The sequence below is a fragment of the Dama dama genome, chromosome 9, assembly GCF_033118175.1.
Source record: "Dama dama isolate Ldn47 chromosome 9, ASM3311817v1, whole genome shotgun sequence".
Classification (NCBI taxonomy): domain Eukaryota; kingdom Metazoa; phylum Chordata; class Mammalia; order Artiodactyla; family Cervidae; genus Dama; species Dama dama.
Window position 1 is genome coordinate 27,811,783 of NC_083689.1, and position 17,680 is coordinate 27,829,462.

Sequence of the window (17,680 nt, forward strand, 5' to 3'; positions counted from 1 at the left end):
CCTCAGTACCTTAGAAATCTTTCCAAATCTTCCTTGCTACATCGGGACCATGAGACATCACCAAGATTTTGTCCTTTAATCCATTCACCAGACATGATATGAAGACCATCAGCACATGACGGGTGGTCATTGTCATGATTAATCCCCATGCTGATTTGGAATATAGTTAGAATTTGAAAATTATATTAGATATAAAATTTAACTTATTATACCTGCAATTAAATGACAGCTAAATCATTAAAACAATGAGAAAAATTATTTTTAATTTTAATTTTTTATTGAAGTATAGCTGAATTACAACATTGTGTTAATTACTGCTTTATGGCAAAATGACAGTTATACATATATATGTATATATGTGTGTGTGTATATATATACAAACACACACATACACACACACATTCATTTTCATATTCTTTTCCATCAGGGTGTATCACAGGATACTGAATATAATTCTTTTTGCTATAGATTAGGACCTTGGTGTTTATCCATTCTATATATACCAGTTTGCATCTGCTAGTCCCAAACTCCTGATTTATCCCTCTCTTAACCCCTGCTCCCTTGGCAACCACCAGTCTATTCAGAAAGAAATTAGTTTTAAATGTAAAAATAAAATTAATTTCATATTGATTATTTTTAAAATTATGTTTATCTAGATTAAAGGTCAGTGTTTTTATTTAGTAAAAAACATTTTCTTGATTAAAGGTCAATGATTCTATTATTAAAAAATTTTCCCAGTCAGTAAATAACATGTTTAGTTCACCTGTATCAGTATAATCTATGTTATTTTCCACACAGTAGTAGGTATGAAACACAGAAATACTTAAGTTTCTATTCAACCACACTAGATTCTTGCTCTTGCCTGAATATCCTTTATTCATTCCTTTTATCAAATCTGAAGCCACATTAAAGTATTGTTTCCCCCAGCTGCTTCATGAGACAGTCTTCTTCCATGCATCATAAAACACAAACTGTCCCTGGGAAACCTTCACACTCTCGGTCATCTTCATCTTTTCTCTTGAATCCTATCTGGTGCTCTAAGTTGGAACTCTGATCAAAAACTCTGACCTATCTTCTAATGGATGTATTGGAATAATATTAAATTCAGTATGTCTAAAAACTGCCATAATATTTTCTCTTTCAAACCTCTATGTACTCCTATATTCTCTCCCTCTTTTTTTTTTTTGTGCCTTTGCTAGCCACACAGTTTGCCAAACCAAGGATCCTCAAGTCATCATTTATTCCTTCCTCTTCCAAATTATCACACAGGCTATTTTGTTTACTAATTGTTAAGGGCAAGCCCTGCTAATCTACTTTCTAAATATTTCTTTCCACTCTTTTCTCCTTTCAGTTCCTTTTGTTACTAAAGAGGATAATAAAATTATTTAACCTTGACAATTACTGTGGCATCCTAAGTGGGTTCTGTGCCTCTAATCTTGAGCAGCATTCTCCCTTCTCCTCCTGCCCTGCTCCAGTGAGATCTATTTAAAACCACAATCGGGCTGCCTTTCCTCTGCTTTTCCGTTACCTGTACAGCCATTTCCAGCTCTTTAACATGGCGCGTAGTTTCTTAATCTCCTTCCAAGCCATTTATTGCATTTCTTTTCAGCAAGAGCAAATGACTTGTAGTTTCCCAAAAATTATGTTTTTCCTTATTCTCTTGAATTTTCTATGTGTCATTTTCTAAGTGTCATATACACCACAAAAAGGAGTATATAAACTTCAATTAAATAATTCTATGCTGCTGCTGCTGCGTCGCTTCAGTCATGTCCAACCCTGTGCGACCCCATAGACAGCAACCCACCAGGCTCCCCCGTCCCTGGGATTCTCCAGGCAAGAACACTGGAGTGGGTTGCCATTTCCTTCTCCAATGCATGCATGCATGCTAAGTCACTTCAGTTGTGTCTGACTCTGTGCCACCCCGTGGACAGCTGCCCACCAGGCTCCTCTGTCCACAGGATTCTCCAGGCAAGAATACTGGAGTGGGTTGCCATTTCCTTCTCCAAAATAATTCTATGAGGTCGGAACTATTATAGTACGCCTTGTGCAGATGAAAAGTAACTTTCTCAAGGTCATACAGGAGAAAGTGGAAAGTAGTGATGTTCGAACTGAGGAGACTGGCTCTAGAATCATGTAACTAACCATTAATCATTTGACATCTATGAATTCTACTTCCTCCCTAACCCTATGCAAAGTGTTTTTCCCTCAATGTCTTTCCCTGGATAAATTCTGCTTAATCTTCAAGATTCATGTAGATTACTTTTAGGAGGTTTTCTTTTACTTTCTCCCACCTCACTTACATGTACTATCTTCCCCCCTCCCCATCATGGGATACTATAAACAACAGTATTGTAGTGTTTTCTATAGTGTACTGTATGTTTTTTACTTTTGGTTATCTCTCTAATTTCTAATTGCTAGAGACTTATCACTCTAAAATGATGGCATACTGGAATCATATTCTATAAACAATAATTAAATTTAAACCAAGCCAGCATGTTAAATCACTTCTATTTCAGTAAAAGTTGCATATAATCTCCTATGAATTCTCATAATGAAGTCATTAAAGTAATTGCTTGTGAGAGAGTTAATACTGAAAACGTAGAAAGAGGAAAGTTTGGTTTTGTACATGTTACATTTGAGAAGATGGCAAGATAGTCCAATGCTCCTTTCTTCTCATTGTGTAACAGATAATAATTAAAACAATTTTCATTAAAATATTGTGAATAACAAGAATATCTATTCTGTATTTTAAAACACAAAGAAAAGAATTGTTATAGAAGTTGTTAAAAATTACAACTACCTATATTTTCTCGTATGAAAATAAAACTTTCAAAGTTACTGAACTACATTTTCAGTTAAATAATTTAAAATTTTAAATAAAAATTGCTATATTTAACGTGCTTTTGAAAGAGGAATATAATAATAGGATGAATTAATTAATTTATAAAGAAGAGTAATGAATTAGAAGTTAAGTTTGCTAACTTGAAGACTGAAAATTATCTAAATAAAATTAAAAATATTAAATATATTTTTTAACTTTAATGTTAGAAAAATTCAGCTATATGGTAAATTATATTTCTCTTTTCTCATCTAATTAATGTCCTTAAGTAGGGTCTGTATCAACACATATAAATAGAATGACTGATAGAGAAAACAGGAAGAAACATCTTTTTCATACTTTGAAGATGAAGAGGAAAACTAACAGATGATATGGACTAAGCAGAGGTCAGTTCACTTAGTGTGGGGTAGAGAAAAAGACAGAGGAGTTAGATTAGAATCTTCTGTCTCCATCTTATTCATGTGACCAGAGGCAATTTAAATAATAATAAAGAAACAAGAAATAAGCATGCTTTGGTTTCCTTGTTTGTGAAATATACCTTTCTGACTGGTTGCGAAGATTACATGAGGATGATGTAAAATGCCTAGCACAGTGCTTAGAAAAGAGCAGGAACCAGTAACTTTCTTTTGAAATCGGGACAGTAAATCAGAGATGTTTTATTTCTCTCATCTGTTACAAATACACAAAAAACTATCATTAAAGGCAATTTACTGTGCTGACTTTCATGAAAGTGGGGATTTAAAAAAATTCAAGTAAATAACAATGGCAAGAAGTTACTTTGTTTGGATGCTAAGCTAAAATAAGAAATTGTACATATGGCCCAGTCTCCCAGATTGATAAAGATGCCTTAATGCACTGTATGGGTCCAAAGCTGTCCCTGCTTGCATCACCACCTCGCCTCCACCAGGGACTCTGTCTGCAGCACATGTCACTGGGTGACCCTGTTACAACAGCCACTGGCCACGTGGAACATACTCGACCATCTGTGTTGGTGCAGGCTTTCAAATCATATACAAATGCTTTATTTTTGAAAGGCAACTGGGCTTTTTCAGAAATAATAAAATTTCTTAAATAATGTGTCCGTTTGAGAGAAGAAGAGGGACTCCTTCCAGGATTTAGCAATTTGGACATGTTCCCAAAGCAATGTAATGTGATTTTCCAAATTGGGAAGATTACAACTTCTCATCCAGATGATCATTTTCCTTCAGGGATCCGGATCCTCATGTAAGAAATTAGCTACAGCCGTGGAGAGATCTGGTGATTCAAGCATTGTTTACCATTAGTTAAATTTTCCTAAAGCTATTTAACTTGTAACAGAAGTTATCATTAAATTGGGACAGGGCTTTTTTTTATAACCACACATCTGGAACTATCAGAGACACTGCTTATTTTTTATTCTACAGATTTGAAAGAAAACAATTGTGAACCTTTATCTGTGCCAGTCACTGTATTAATCATTTTCAGTGATGATATCATTTAATCCTCACAATACCTCCAGAATGTTTTTATTATCATGACTTCTATTTTACAGATGAGGAAGGCACTGAAGTTAATGTTCGAGCTGTGATTCAGACCCAGGCAGTCTGTTGGTCAAAAACAGTGAACTTTAAACCAAACTATAGATCAAAAGTCTCCATTTATGTATAAGATTTCTTTTCGGAATGATTTTTTAATGTCTCCTCTTCGTTAGCAGAAATACACCTCCACAGGTACAGACCCAGAACCGACTGCATGCACTGTACGGAAAACATTCCTCAAGTAAGACATTAGCAACACCTCTCCTCACACTATGCAACGGAGCTACATTTTAATAATCTCAGTTTAAATTCATTTTGACAAAGAGCCTTGGGCAAATAAACTCTCCACTAACATTGTACATGGTTGTCAAGTCAACTGAGAAAATATTTTTATCTTATAAAACTTCTCAACTTGTTTAAAAGTCCCTGCCAGGAAGTTTTGTGATATCCTGCGGAAAGCTGGAGAAGCATTTGCATTTTGAAGATGGTCCCTTTTGATGTTTAATGAGTTAGAGAAGAGAACGCTTATGAATTCACTCACATTTTTTGGATAATTTGGAAAGGATCTGAGTTGTTAACATTCATATTTTAAAAGAGTAAACTTTTGGGGGACTGAACATGTTAAACATTTTGTCACGGTATCTTCCCACTAAAAGCTATATATCATGTATAAAAAAATTGATTAAAAAAAGGAAACAAACTATTACAATATCTAACTGGAAGTGGATTATACTTTCATAAAATGACACAATTTCATGCGATTCAGTGACTGTATCTGATTTGATGTAACTTCACTGATGTGTACTCATGGAAAAAAGCCCAACATTAAGAAATATGAGACATTTTCATTACTTTTTATATTTTAAATCATTTAAATCATTTCACTTTGCACAAAACAAATATGTACTTCTACTGGCAAGTCAAAGGCAATGAAAAGTAAGTCAGCAACAGGCTAAAAAACAGAGGATAAAAAATAAAACACACTCTGCTGTGTGCTACATAAAAGATAAATTTAACAATTCAACAAATACTTGTAAGAACACACTAAGTGCTGGGCACTGTACTGAGCTGGGGTCATAAATATGAGTAAGATCCAGTTTTTACCCTCAAGGAGTTTATCATCTACTGGGGCTAGAATACTCTTACCCTCAGGCAGCTAAAGATGTCTGAATCCTGTTCTATGTTCCATAAAGCTCTCCAACCCACTGCTCCTTTTCCACCACTACTTCCATCAACCAAGACAAGCTGAGTTACTTTACTAGGGCTTCCCTGGTGGCTCAGAGGTTAAAGCATCTGCTTGCAATGAGGGAGACCTGGGTTTGATCCCTGGGTCGGGAAGAGCCCCTGGAGAAAGAAATGGCACCCCACTCCAGTATTCTTGCCTGGGAAATCCCACGGACGGAGGAGCCTGGTGGCCTACAGTCCACGGGGTCGCAAAGAGTCAGACACGACTGAGCATTTTCACTTCACAATAACCCTTTAACTCCTGCCCCTTAACTCTTTGCCTTATTAAACCATGATTTAATTACTTTTTTCCTTATGCAAACATTAACACAAAAACTAGTTCCCCAGGTAAAATCTTTCAGTTCTCCTTGGCAAGCAACAAAACTGAAAAAGTCAATAATAAAGAACCATGGGGCTAGTTAAAAGGCAGATTCCTGGGCCCCACCAGGAACCAATCAAAAGAGAATATTTATATGTAAGAAGTGGCATTAACACATTTTCTAGATGATTCGTACTTAAAATTCTGAGAATTAGTGAGCTACAAGTTCAAAATCCAAACTTTCTGTCCTGGTTTTCAAGCAACCGTAAACTGATTTTAATCTGATTTCCACTGTAACAGTTCATTCCAGCCTACTGTTTTGTATAGTCCCTTCTTGTCAAAATACTTTTTACAGCTTCTTTGAGAACTTCTTCCCATATAAAGGACTCTTCAATAAATTCTAACACATATTTCTCATGACTCTTAAGTTTTGTACGCTTCAAATATATGGCACATAAGATATCAGAACCATCTTCTATTTCTGGTGAATTTTATATATAACTTGTAATATGTACAAGTTATCACTACCTAGACTTCAGTGTTCAGAAAACAAGAACTATCATATTTTCTTTTTAATTCCTTGAATTACTTACTTCAATATTATATTAAATAAATTCTACAGATTTATCAACTGATATGGAATCATAGGAGCAACTAAATATTCTGTACATTTGATGGAAAGTTGAAACTAACGTGGCATCTTACTGACTTAGAATAACAATAAGCCTGAAAAGTCTATGGATGATCTGCTCAAGGAAGGTTGCTAGCCTTACCCTAGACCATACATTTGCCAAGAATGCATTAGAGAAATATAAACAGAAGGTCAACTCTTGTGTGGCTGTTCACTGACTGGGTGATTTTTCTCCTTTTCCACCTACTCACTGTGACATCCAAGCCTACATTTGGAGAGAATCTCATATGGGAGTGCTGCCACTTGTCTACTGGCTTAATTCCCATCATGATTAATAACTTGGACAAACCACTTATTACTCTAACTGCTATCACTGTCTAAATAAAGTAGCAAATACAAAACCTGTGTTAGTGGTCTATAATCTTCACAATAAGTACACTTCCTGCTAATCCACTAAAAATTCTGAATGATATAAAAGCATTCCTTGAATGAACAGAGAGATGTATGGCCACTGGGTGGAAAACCTCCTCTTTGCATTGAAGCATTTATAAATATAATTATAATACCACTACTACTAATTATTATTCATTTGCTGTGTATTATCCACTTAGTGTTACAAATCAACAAATGTGCCATGTGATTAGAGTATCACCAACCTAACAATGAACCTTGAGAGGGAAAACTTAACCACATTTTGGGAGCAAAGAAAATTACTAAAGGCAGATAAGACTGACTGGCCCAAAGTTCATTCAGAGAGTAGCTGGTATGACAAGAACTCAAGCCCAAGTCCCGTGTTGCTTTCTCACTCATCTGCCCACCGAGGAGTTTTTAACCTTAACCAAGGTGTGTGTGCTACCTGTGACTTCTGCTGTATGGAATTCTAAAGCATACAGTATGGGAATGGTGAATTTACATGTCACTATTACCAATTTTAGTGGGTCAAAGAATATTAATTACAGAAGAATTAATTTTGAATATTTTAACAAGCAATGGATTTGACAAGTAAAAATATATTTGTTTTTGTCATTATCTGTTTCCCACCCTAAGAGTCCTTGATGATGTCTTTAACTTCATTTTTTATTTACTTCTTATTGTTTGTCTGCTCTCCCTTTAGAATTTCTTATAGAGATATGCTGATTGGTATCGATTCAGAATGAAGGACACATATTTTACTTCCTTCTAAAGGACTCCTCCAGTAAATTGAGAAAGATTAGCCAAATTTATGCTCTTGGATGCCTTCTGGAGCATATGCTGGCTTCTTACTCAATAAGCAGAATTTTAGATTACATTGTACTCCTGCTAAAACTGTTAGAACTATCCCTTCTCAGTTTGTGACTTCAGGACATGCATGAACTGCTTGAACAGGCCTGTAATCTGACTTTAAAGAAGACTCATCAAAACTGATGCGTAATTTAACTACTGTATTTCTACATAGTTCATTTTATATAAGAATCAAATTAGCACATGCCAGAAAGGAAAAATATTTTGCCATATCTATATTTGTAGAGTCATAAAACTGTATTTTCTTTTTCTCAGTCATGGCAATTGCATTCCTTGACCCAAACTAATTTCTCTTTATCTCTGAAACACAACTGCTTTCTACCCTGAATCTCTAAATAACTGTCCAACAGATGAGTATTCCTAAAGCAAATGTTTATTAATTCATACAACAAATGTTTGAGTGTCTATAATATACAATGCACTCAACTTGGTAGTGTATGAGGAAAAAGTGTATTAGACAGTAACCCTATTTTATAGAAATTCCTGTCTAGTAAGGAGTGTGTGTGTGTGTGTGTGTGTGTGTGCGTGCATGTGTAGCATATGCATATCAGAAATTAAGCAACAAGTGATACTTACAATGAACAGAGTAAGGGACTTAAAAAAGGAGGTATATTTCCAGATAGACCTTCAGGTCTAATTTCACAAAAGGAATTACATTTGTCTTGACCATTAAATAGATTCATTTGTCTTTACTTAATGGATAAGTAAAATTGAAAAAGGTATAAATCAGTAGGGTTTGGAGTTGGAATAAGAAAAAAGCATTAACAAAGACATAAAGCTTGAAAACTATGGATTGTTTAAATTCACGAAATAGAGCAGAGGATTATAAAGTTAGACAGATTGGGACCAATCTATAAAAGTCATGAATCTGAGTGTTAAGTTGGAATTTCTTCATCAGGTGGTAAGGACCAATATAGGTTTCTGAGCTGAAAATCAGAGCCACAATTCAGTAACTTGAATCTGGTGAAAGTATGAGATAGATTAGAAAGATAAGGTGTTAAGGCAAGGTGTATATTGCAATAGTCTAAGCTGAAAGAATAAGGGAAGAGGGAATGGACTGATAGGATAACTATTTCAGATAAACAATGAACAGAATTTAACAAGTGATAATGGGAGGAGATAAGATGATAAAGAGTTAAAGATCAGTTTAAGAACAGATAACAATACTGATGCCAATAATAGAAATGCAGGGGTCTGAAGAAGTGTGCCATACCCTTGGTTCTATCCAGGCACACTTTACATCAAAGCACATAAGCAAATATCATTGATTTCAACGGTTTACTAGTTACAAGGCATCTGCATTGTTGGTACTCTGGCAATACTTGAAAACTTTAGCAGGTGCCCCAAATATTCATTGCCTTCAAGGAGCTAACTTTGCATAATTTTTGACTCATTAGTCTCAGTTCCAAAAGAATCTCCTGAATTAACAACTTAGTGGAAAAGTCACATCTCTAGGACAAAGTCGAATAATATATATTAGTTTTTTTCCACTTGGTTCAAACAAGCTAAACAAAATCCAAAATCATACAGGCATTTCTGGTCACTTGAAAACAAGTTCTGTGTGTTTATAATGACATAATTTATAAGTAATTTCCCCTAATTTATGTAATTTTATCCACTCATCTCTATGAAGTAGGCAATCTAATTACAGTATGAGATTCTTAATCAGTAAATGAATTTTATATGTTTAATGTAGTTTCTTTAACTTATAAAAATAACAGAACTCTGCTAGAACTTTTTATTTTAACACTATCTACTCAAAGTACAAACTAACATAAATGTGCTAAAGTTAAATTACAAAACTATATCATATAATGGTTTCACAACAAACAATTTCACCCACAACCTAAAGTCCACTGTATTATTTTAAGAATATAAACATATCTTAAAAGAGCAATCTTTATAATTAGAAACACAAAGCACTGAGGCATCAGATACTAAATGATCAAAAATAAATACTATTTTATTAATATAAAACAGTAATCATTTTCAAGTCCTTATGATTATTTTTATGGGCTACTTATTTTTAAAGTAATGGGTAAATTTAACAATTGAAAAAAAGATGAGATGCTCAAGAATTCTAGTAAGCAAAGAAACCAATACAAATTAAATTATAATTTAACATGTGCTAAACTCAAAGCTGGTAAAATAAACTGTATTCACAAGCAGTCCTCTATTTAAATTCGGATAAACATTGCCACATGACCTCCGAAAATAGTACACCACTTTACACTTGAAAATGTATAAGAGTATCTGTTTCTTCATAGACCAACACTTTTCATTCACTTACACTCTTACTGAAACATCATTTAACAGCTATTTATTGAGCACAACTGAAAGACGTGAGAGATATAATGTTAAACAGCAAGGACAACAGACATAAACAAACAGAAAAACAAAACAAGGTGCAGCCCACGTCCTCAAGAGGGACAATCTCATTAGAGATACAGACATCAAATAACCATACAAATAATGTAAGCCTACGACTGTAAAAAAATTAGGGACAAAAACTACATAGAATTTATAAGAGCAGATATGAAGGCATTTAACCTACCCATGAAGTACTTCTCTGAAGAAATGATCTGAAAGAAGAGTAAGAGAAAAATGAGGGACGTAGCAGGGAGTTTTCTTGCCAAGGGAAGTACATGGTCTTTACACTGGGAGTAAATATGGATTTACCATGTAAATTCATGTAATTGGATAGTTGAAAGGATAATTGCTTTGTGATCTGATTGGCATCCTATGAATGACACTAAGATATTTTCATATATGCCATGGAAACATATCATTGGTTTATGTGGTAATATCCTTTGCCATTTTCCTAATGGCTCTTTAGTTATTTTGCAAATTTATTTTTAAGAGCTCTTTTTAATATTAAAGAAAATATTACTTTGCTGAATATGACGCAAATACTTGCACTGATTGTGATTTATCTTCTACCTGTTGTATTTCTTCCTTGTGTTGCTATTTAATTGCAAGTCACTAATTTTACACGTGTTCAAGTGTAACTCACTCTGTCATGTCCAGCTCTTTGCGAACCCATGGACTGTAGCCTGCCAGGCTCCTCTGTCCATGGAATACTGCACAGGCAAGAATACTGGAGTGGGTAGCTATTCCCTTCTCCAAGGGATCTTCCCAACCCAGGGATGGAACCTGAGTCTCCTGAATTACAGGCAGATGCTTTACCGTCTGAGCCACCAGGGAAGCCCAATTTTATGCGACTTTTCCTTACACATTTCTAGATTTCACACCAAGAATCACTGACATCCTCTATTAAAAGATTTTTTAAAAAGCCAGCAAAACAAAGAAGAGAATCATTTTGGTGTATTCCGATGTACTGTCTAACATAGAGATCCCTGTTACTTTTGTTATTGAATGATTTGTTTCCGTCTACTGATTATAGGTGCTTTTATTATACACTACATTTCCACATCTTTTTGTACTTAAAAGTGGATTTTTTCTTACTCTCTCTTCCACTGACTTGTCTGCTTATTCAAGCACCAGCACAAACAGCTTTATTTATTCTGAAATATATTAATATCTGATAAAGTTCACCCTCCTCCTTCACAGTTTTTACTTTTTTTAAACAAGATATTTCTTAGGTTGAGTTTTCCACATGAACTCTAAAAGCCTAGTGTGCTGCAGTCCATAGGGTTGCAAAGTCAGACATGACTTAGCAACAGAACAACATCACCAAAATAAAAAAAAAAATTGATATTTTGGGCAGATGATTATATTAGCTTATATACAGATAATAGTCATTTTATGATATTGATGTTCCTATCCCAAACCAAGAAATGTATTTCCATTTATTAAACCACTTTTATGACTCTGTATGGCTATAAATTCTTCTTTTTACAAGTTTTGTATTGTACATCCCTTTGTGAATATATTCCTAGGTGTTTTATCTTCTTAATTTTTATTTTATTTTTTGCTGTCTTCAATACAAAAGAATCCCATGGTGGGAGGGTCTGGTAGGCTACAGTCCATGGGGTCACAAAGAGTCGGACATGACTGAGTGACTTCACTCACTTACTCACTACAAATGGATTTTTTTTCTTTCATTATAGTTTGCAAAAGGCTCTTGCTCATGTTTTGGAAAGCAAAAATTTTTTACAGTTTTGTAAAAAGCCACTAAAATTTTCTTATTGCTCTAATAGTTTTTTTAGTAGATTGTCTCAAATTTTCCATTTACACAAATGATAGTCATTTTGCCCCTCCTTTCTAGCATTATATTTTAAAATTATTAAATATTTTCACAAAAACAAATACATGAAATATGTATGTGCATACACATTATACTGTGTGTGTGTCTAAATTTGTTATGCAATCTAAGTAATTTAAGTATTAAGGAGATAAATAGCAAGGTCCTACCATATATAGCACAGAAAACTATATTCAATATCCTATGATAAACCATGACAGAAAGAATATTTTAAAAAAAGAATGTACATGTATGCGTAAGGAAATGACCGCTGTATAGTTGTACTTAACACAACATTATAAATCAAATATACTTTCAACAACAACAACAAGCATTAAGGGAAACATGCACACAAATAGGAAATTTGAACAAGACAAATTTTAACATTCATGACCAAATTCTTTATCAGGTCTCATGCTTCTGCCTTCAAGAAGAAGGCACATAAAATATGTTCTGTTGTAGAAATCATTTTAATCTTGAAGGCCTAGAGATAAGTCTCATATATTTTTTGTTAGAAGTCTCATCTGTACTATAACAGTCTTTATTTTACCCACAATTGGTTTCTAGAAATGATCTTAAGAAAGTGTTCAATTTTATTTTTACACATGTAGCAAACCAACCATACTATCTCATTTTTATTACTAGTCAATTTCTCTATTGAACTGCAATGACACATGGTCAGACATCATTTCAAGAAAACATGGGACTCGTTATGATTCTGCATTTCACTGGACTGTCTATGCGTATAAATGTCAAGGTCTCAGATACTTTAGTCTTTATAATAGGACTTCATTTCTGTTAGAGAAAGATTTCCATATTATTCTACTCCTCCTCTAGCTTCATGGCTTTTCCAAAAATGTTTTGGCTATTTTTGGCTATTTGCACTTATATATAAATGTTAGAAATAAGTATATTCACTGGAATTTCCATGAACCTCTCAAGTATTTATAGCAGAACTGACATCTGTAAGATACTTCATTTATCCACAAACAATTGTTATACGTCCACTGATACAGGTTTAATGAATTTTAATAGAAGTATTAGCATTTCTATCTTTTTTTAGATTATGCTTAAGTATTTTGTGGTTTTTGTTGCTACAGTAGGTAAACGGTAACCTCTTTTTTTGATATTTTCTATTTTTGTGTTGACGCTACTTTCTTAATATATATCTTATACCCAATAAAATTGCTATACTCATCAACTAATTCTATATTTTATGTGCATTATGTCTTTATATAGGCAATCATGTAATTTGCAAAGTAAAATAGCTTTGTTTCTTCATTCTCAACACTACATCTTTTATTTTTCTTCCATTCTGTACTGGCTTGTAGGGGCTTCCCTGATGGCTCAGTGGTAAAGAATCTTTCAGCAATGCTGGAGATGTGGCTTCAATCCCTGGGACAGGAAGACCCCTGAGAAGGAATGGCAACCCATTCCATTGCTCTTGCCTAGGAAATCCCACGGACAGTGGAGTCTGGTGGGCTGCAGTCCCCTGGGTAGCAAGAGTCACACACAACTTAGCGACTAACCAACAACCCCAATAATATACTGGTTTGTACACTGCAGATGGTGACTGCAGCCATGAAATTAAAAGACGCTTGCTCTATGGAAAGAAAGTCATGACCAACCTAGATAGCATATTAAAAAGCAGAGACATTACTTTGCCAACAAAGGTCTGTCTGGTCAAGGCTATGGTTTTTCCAGTGATCATGTATGGATGTGAGAGTTGGACAGTGAAGAAAGCTGAGCGCCGAAAAATTGATGCTTTTGAACTGTGGTGTTGGAGAAGACTCTTGAGAGTCCCTTGGACTGCAAGGAGATCCAACCAGTCCATTATGAAGGAGATCAGTCCTGGGTGTTCATTGGAAGGACTGAGGCTGAAGCTGAAACTCCAATACTTTGGCCACCTCATGTGAAGAGTCAACTCATTGGAAAGGGCCCTGATGCTGGGAGGGATTGGGGTCAGGAGGAGAAGGCGATGACAGAAGATGAGATGGCTGGATGGCATCACTGATTCGATGGACATGGGTTTGGGTAGACTCCGGGAGTTGGTGATGGACAGGGAGGCCTGGCGTGCTGCGATTCATGAGGTTGCAAAGACTCATGAGGTCGCACATGACTGAGCAACTGAACTGAGCTTGTACCCCCAGTAATGTACAGAAGTAGATATAGAGATATATTTGTGATTTTATTAAGTTTATAGAGAATTTTTCTAATATTTAACCATTAAGAATGATGTTTCCCATTGATTTTGGTAAATTTACATGAGTAAATTATATTAGATTTTTTTTCTGTCTCTACTAAGGTAGTGTGGTTTTTCTAATTAACAGAATCTGTTAATTAATCTGTTAATGAGGGGGTTAAGAGTTTCAAATGATAAATGCCCTCTGCTATACAGATATAAAGTCAACTTTATTCTCTCCTATTAACTTCATTTATTTATACAGTGCTACTTTATTTTGAAAAAGTTTCTTTGCCATTCATTGGGCATCATTCTCAGATAAGAAATGATCATAACTTCCTTCTTCATAAATGTCTTTCACTTAGTTTATGTCCTTTATTGATTATATTAGTACTAGACTCAAATGATGACTCTGGGGATGTTCTTTCATTCTAGAAAACTCAGATTTTTAAAATTTCCTTGAACCTATACTATGCCTGAACTCGTGTTTTCTTTAAAAAGATTCTAAACTGCTGATTCCGTTTTTTAAAATGGTTATACAGCTTTATGTCCTTCCATTACATTTTCTTAGAATTTTCCCACTTCATAGGTTTGTAACTTCTTGCCATGAAAGTATTCAGTGTATTTTCTTAGTATCTTTTTAATGTCTTTGTTATCTGTTACACCTCCTTTTCTCATTCCTAGTACTGTTGAATTATGCTTATTTTTTTTATTAATTCTATTTTTGTCACTTTTACTTGCATTTTCATAGATCTAATCTTGGCTTTGTTCACATTTATTGCATTTTTCTTTTTTATTAGTTCCTACTCTTCGTGATTTCTTTTTTCTATTCTTTTACTTTGTTATTTTTCTAACAACTTAATTTGAAAACTTAGGGCATTTATTTCACCATAAGGTTTTTATGTATATTTAAAGCTATTCATTTTCCTATTCATTTTCCTCTATGTAAGCTGTATTTTTTAAATAGTATATTTACTGTTGTTTAAACCTGAAAATTTTCTGGTTTCCTTAATGATTTCTTCTGGGATACACGCGTTTTTCAAAAGTATGCTTGTAAAAGTCTTAGTTTTCTTTTTGTTACTGGATGCTTAATTGTACTATGATAAAAAATAAATTTATTTGTATATTCATCTTTAGAAACTTGTTTAGACTTACAGAATAAAACAATATATGGTTATTCTTTGTAACTATTCAATAGGCTTTAAAAGATTAGGTATTCTTTAATAATTCACTGTAGGTTTTCTATTCGCCCAAAATTTTTCTTTGTTCAAATTTTTTCTATAAAGATCTTTCTGCTCACTTGATCTATCAGTCACAGAGAGCTGTGTTAAAAACTCCCACTATGATTGTAATTATATCTCTGTTTTGTTAATGTTTGCCTTTATACTTTGAAACTATGTCATTAGAATCTGGCTCATCCCAGACTCCCTGATGGATTCTTTTTCATGCCATATCCTAAAGCTAACCATCTATTGCCACCTCAGGAGATACACATTGCCATGTAAGGGGCTGTGAAGCTCTGGCTTCCATTTACCAGGGCACATTAAAACCCTCAGATCCTCCATCTAGCATTAAGACTTAGCCTCCTGTGAGTGAGAAATTCCATCTCTTTAATAACAATAGATTACTTCTATCTCTAGTATGTAAAAATTTTTCTTTCTGGCCCTTTAGCTTAACTATTTATTTAAAACATTTCTTTTTGGAATTTTCAGGTATTTAAAATGGGAAGAGAGATTTCAATGTCCTTAAAACATCCATTAATCCAAATCATAATCTTAATCCCAATGTAAATTTTTAATGTGAAAATCAATGCCAACTTACCACTTAGATATAACAATTCATTTCCTCAAGTGGATTATTTAATTCATTTCTAACAAACAATCAGTACATTTATATAGTCAGCTGTTCTACACAATTTAGGAGGTTACATATTCTATACATTTAATAAATTTATTAAGTTTCATAAATTTATCTTTATTGAGTAAGGACATTTTTAAGTACATACTATGTGCCAAGTAAGCAAGTACTACTGTTCTAGAGGTTGGAAATATAATACTGAACTAAGGAGTCAAGAATTCAACACATACATACAGATAAATAGATACATGTCTAGAACTGGAAACATTTTATGAAGCAAATTAAAGTAGGTAGAGGAAGATAAGTGGGGGGTGTGGTTATTACGCTTTTATTCAGAAAGGTCTCGCCTTACGACACTTGAGCAGAGAACTAAAAAAAATAATGGAGACAGTCATGTGACTGTTCTGAAGAAGGATATTGCAGGCAGAAGGAAAAGCCAAGGGCAGAGGATCTGTGCTTCATGTGTCTGAGTTACAGAAAAGAGGCTGATGCACCTCAAACCCTGTTAGTAAGGACGGCAATGGAAGGCTTGAAGGGGAGGAGGCTATCCTAGGGCCTTGTGGGCTATTTTAAGGACCGGGGATTTTACCAGTGAGATAGGAAGTTACTGGAAGATTTTGAGCAATGAGGGCAGGTAATTTGTTTTGTTTCAAAAGAATCTCCCTGGCTCTGAATTGAAAACAGGCCATGGGAGGCAAGGGTTGAAAAATAAAGATCATTTAGGAAGCCACTGTAATAACCCAGAAGAGAGACGATGACTTGGCCCAGAGTGGTAGTAGGAGATTAGTGAGAAGCAATCAGATTCTGGATATGTTATAAAGGTAGAGTCAACAGCTGATGAAGAGAATGTGAAGAGCGAGAAACAGAGGGCTCAAGGATAATTTCATGGTGTCTGGCTGAGTGTCTGGAAGGATGGAGCTTCCGCTCATTGTGATTGGAAGACTTCAGAAGGGAGCACTTCTAGTGTGTGGGGAATCATTTCTGCATATGCATGCTGGAATAAAGTCTCGCTCCATGTAACCTTGGGTATATTTGAAACTACATGATATTATTTTAATAAAACTTTAACTAAGAACTTATTAAAAGTTTCATACAATAGCTGAAAATGCTCTAAAGAATGAGTGTGCATACAACACCTTTTCTATAATAATTTTTTATTAACATTCTATGCAAAAATTTTACTAAGACAAATACAATTATTACTTGTTATAATTACTATACTACTCACTTATTCAACATATATTTACTGATTGCCTAATATGTATTGAGAAGTATCAAATGGATTAGGAATCTCATGATAATAAAAAATAGGCATGGTTCATTATCCCTGGAGCTTAAAACCGATAAAAAGATGAATGAATGTACATTTTTAAAGAGATGACTTACAGAACATATCCTGAAGGAAAATGGCTTACTGATAAGATGTGTGAATTATGATCAGTAGGAGATATTTATCAAAGCTGTTCCTATCCTTGTAAGGCAGAGGGTGTGGCATGTACCAATGTCATGCTGCGCAAAAAACCATGGTCCATTAGAAACACTGGAGAAACTCTATTGTGGCTGCAGTGCTGAGAATGAGAGGGAGCATAGTGTGAGGTGTGGCTAAAGACACAAGGTTGGGGATAG

The 17,680-nt window shown here is 34.4% G+C and overlaps 1 protein-coding gene across 1 annotated transcript in view; it reads right to left on the reverse strand.

Moving 5' to 3' along the window:
- ADAMTS19 (ADAM metallopeptidase with thrombospondin type 1 motif 19) overlaps positions 1–17,680 on the reverse strand; it is a 250,761-nt gene that overhangs the window by 106,388 nt on the left and 126,693 nt on the right. The window contains exon 9 of the mRNA XM_061150851.1: positions 10–150. Coding sequence (XP_061006834.1) covers positions 10–150 — 141 coding nt within the window. The remainder of the gene's footprint in view (positions 1–9; positions 151–17,680) is intronic.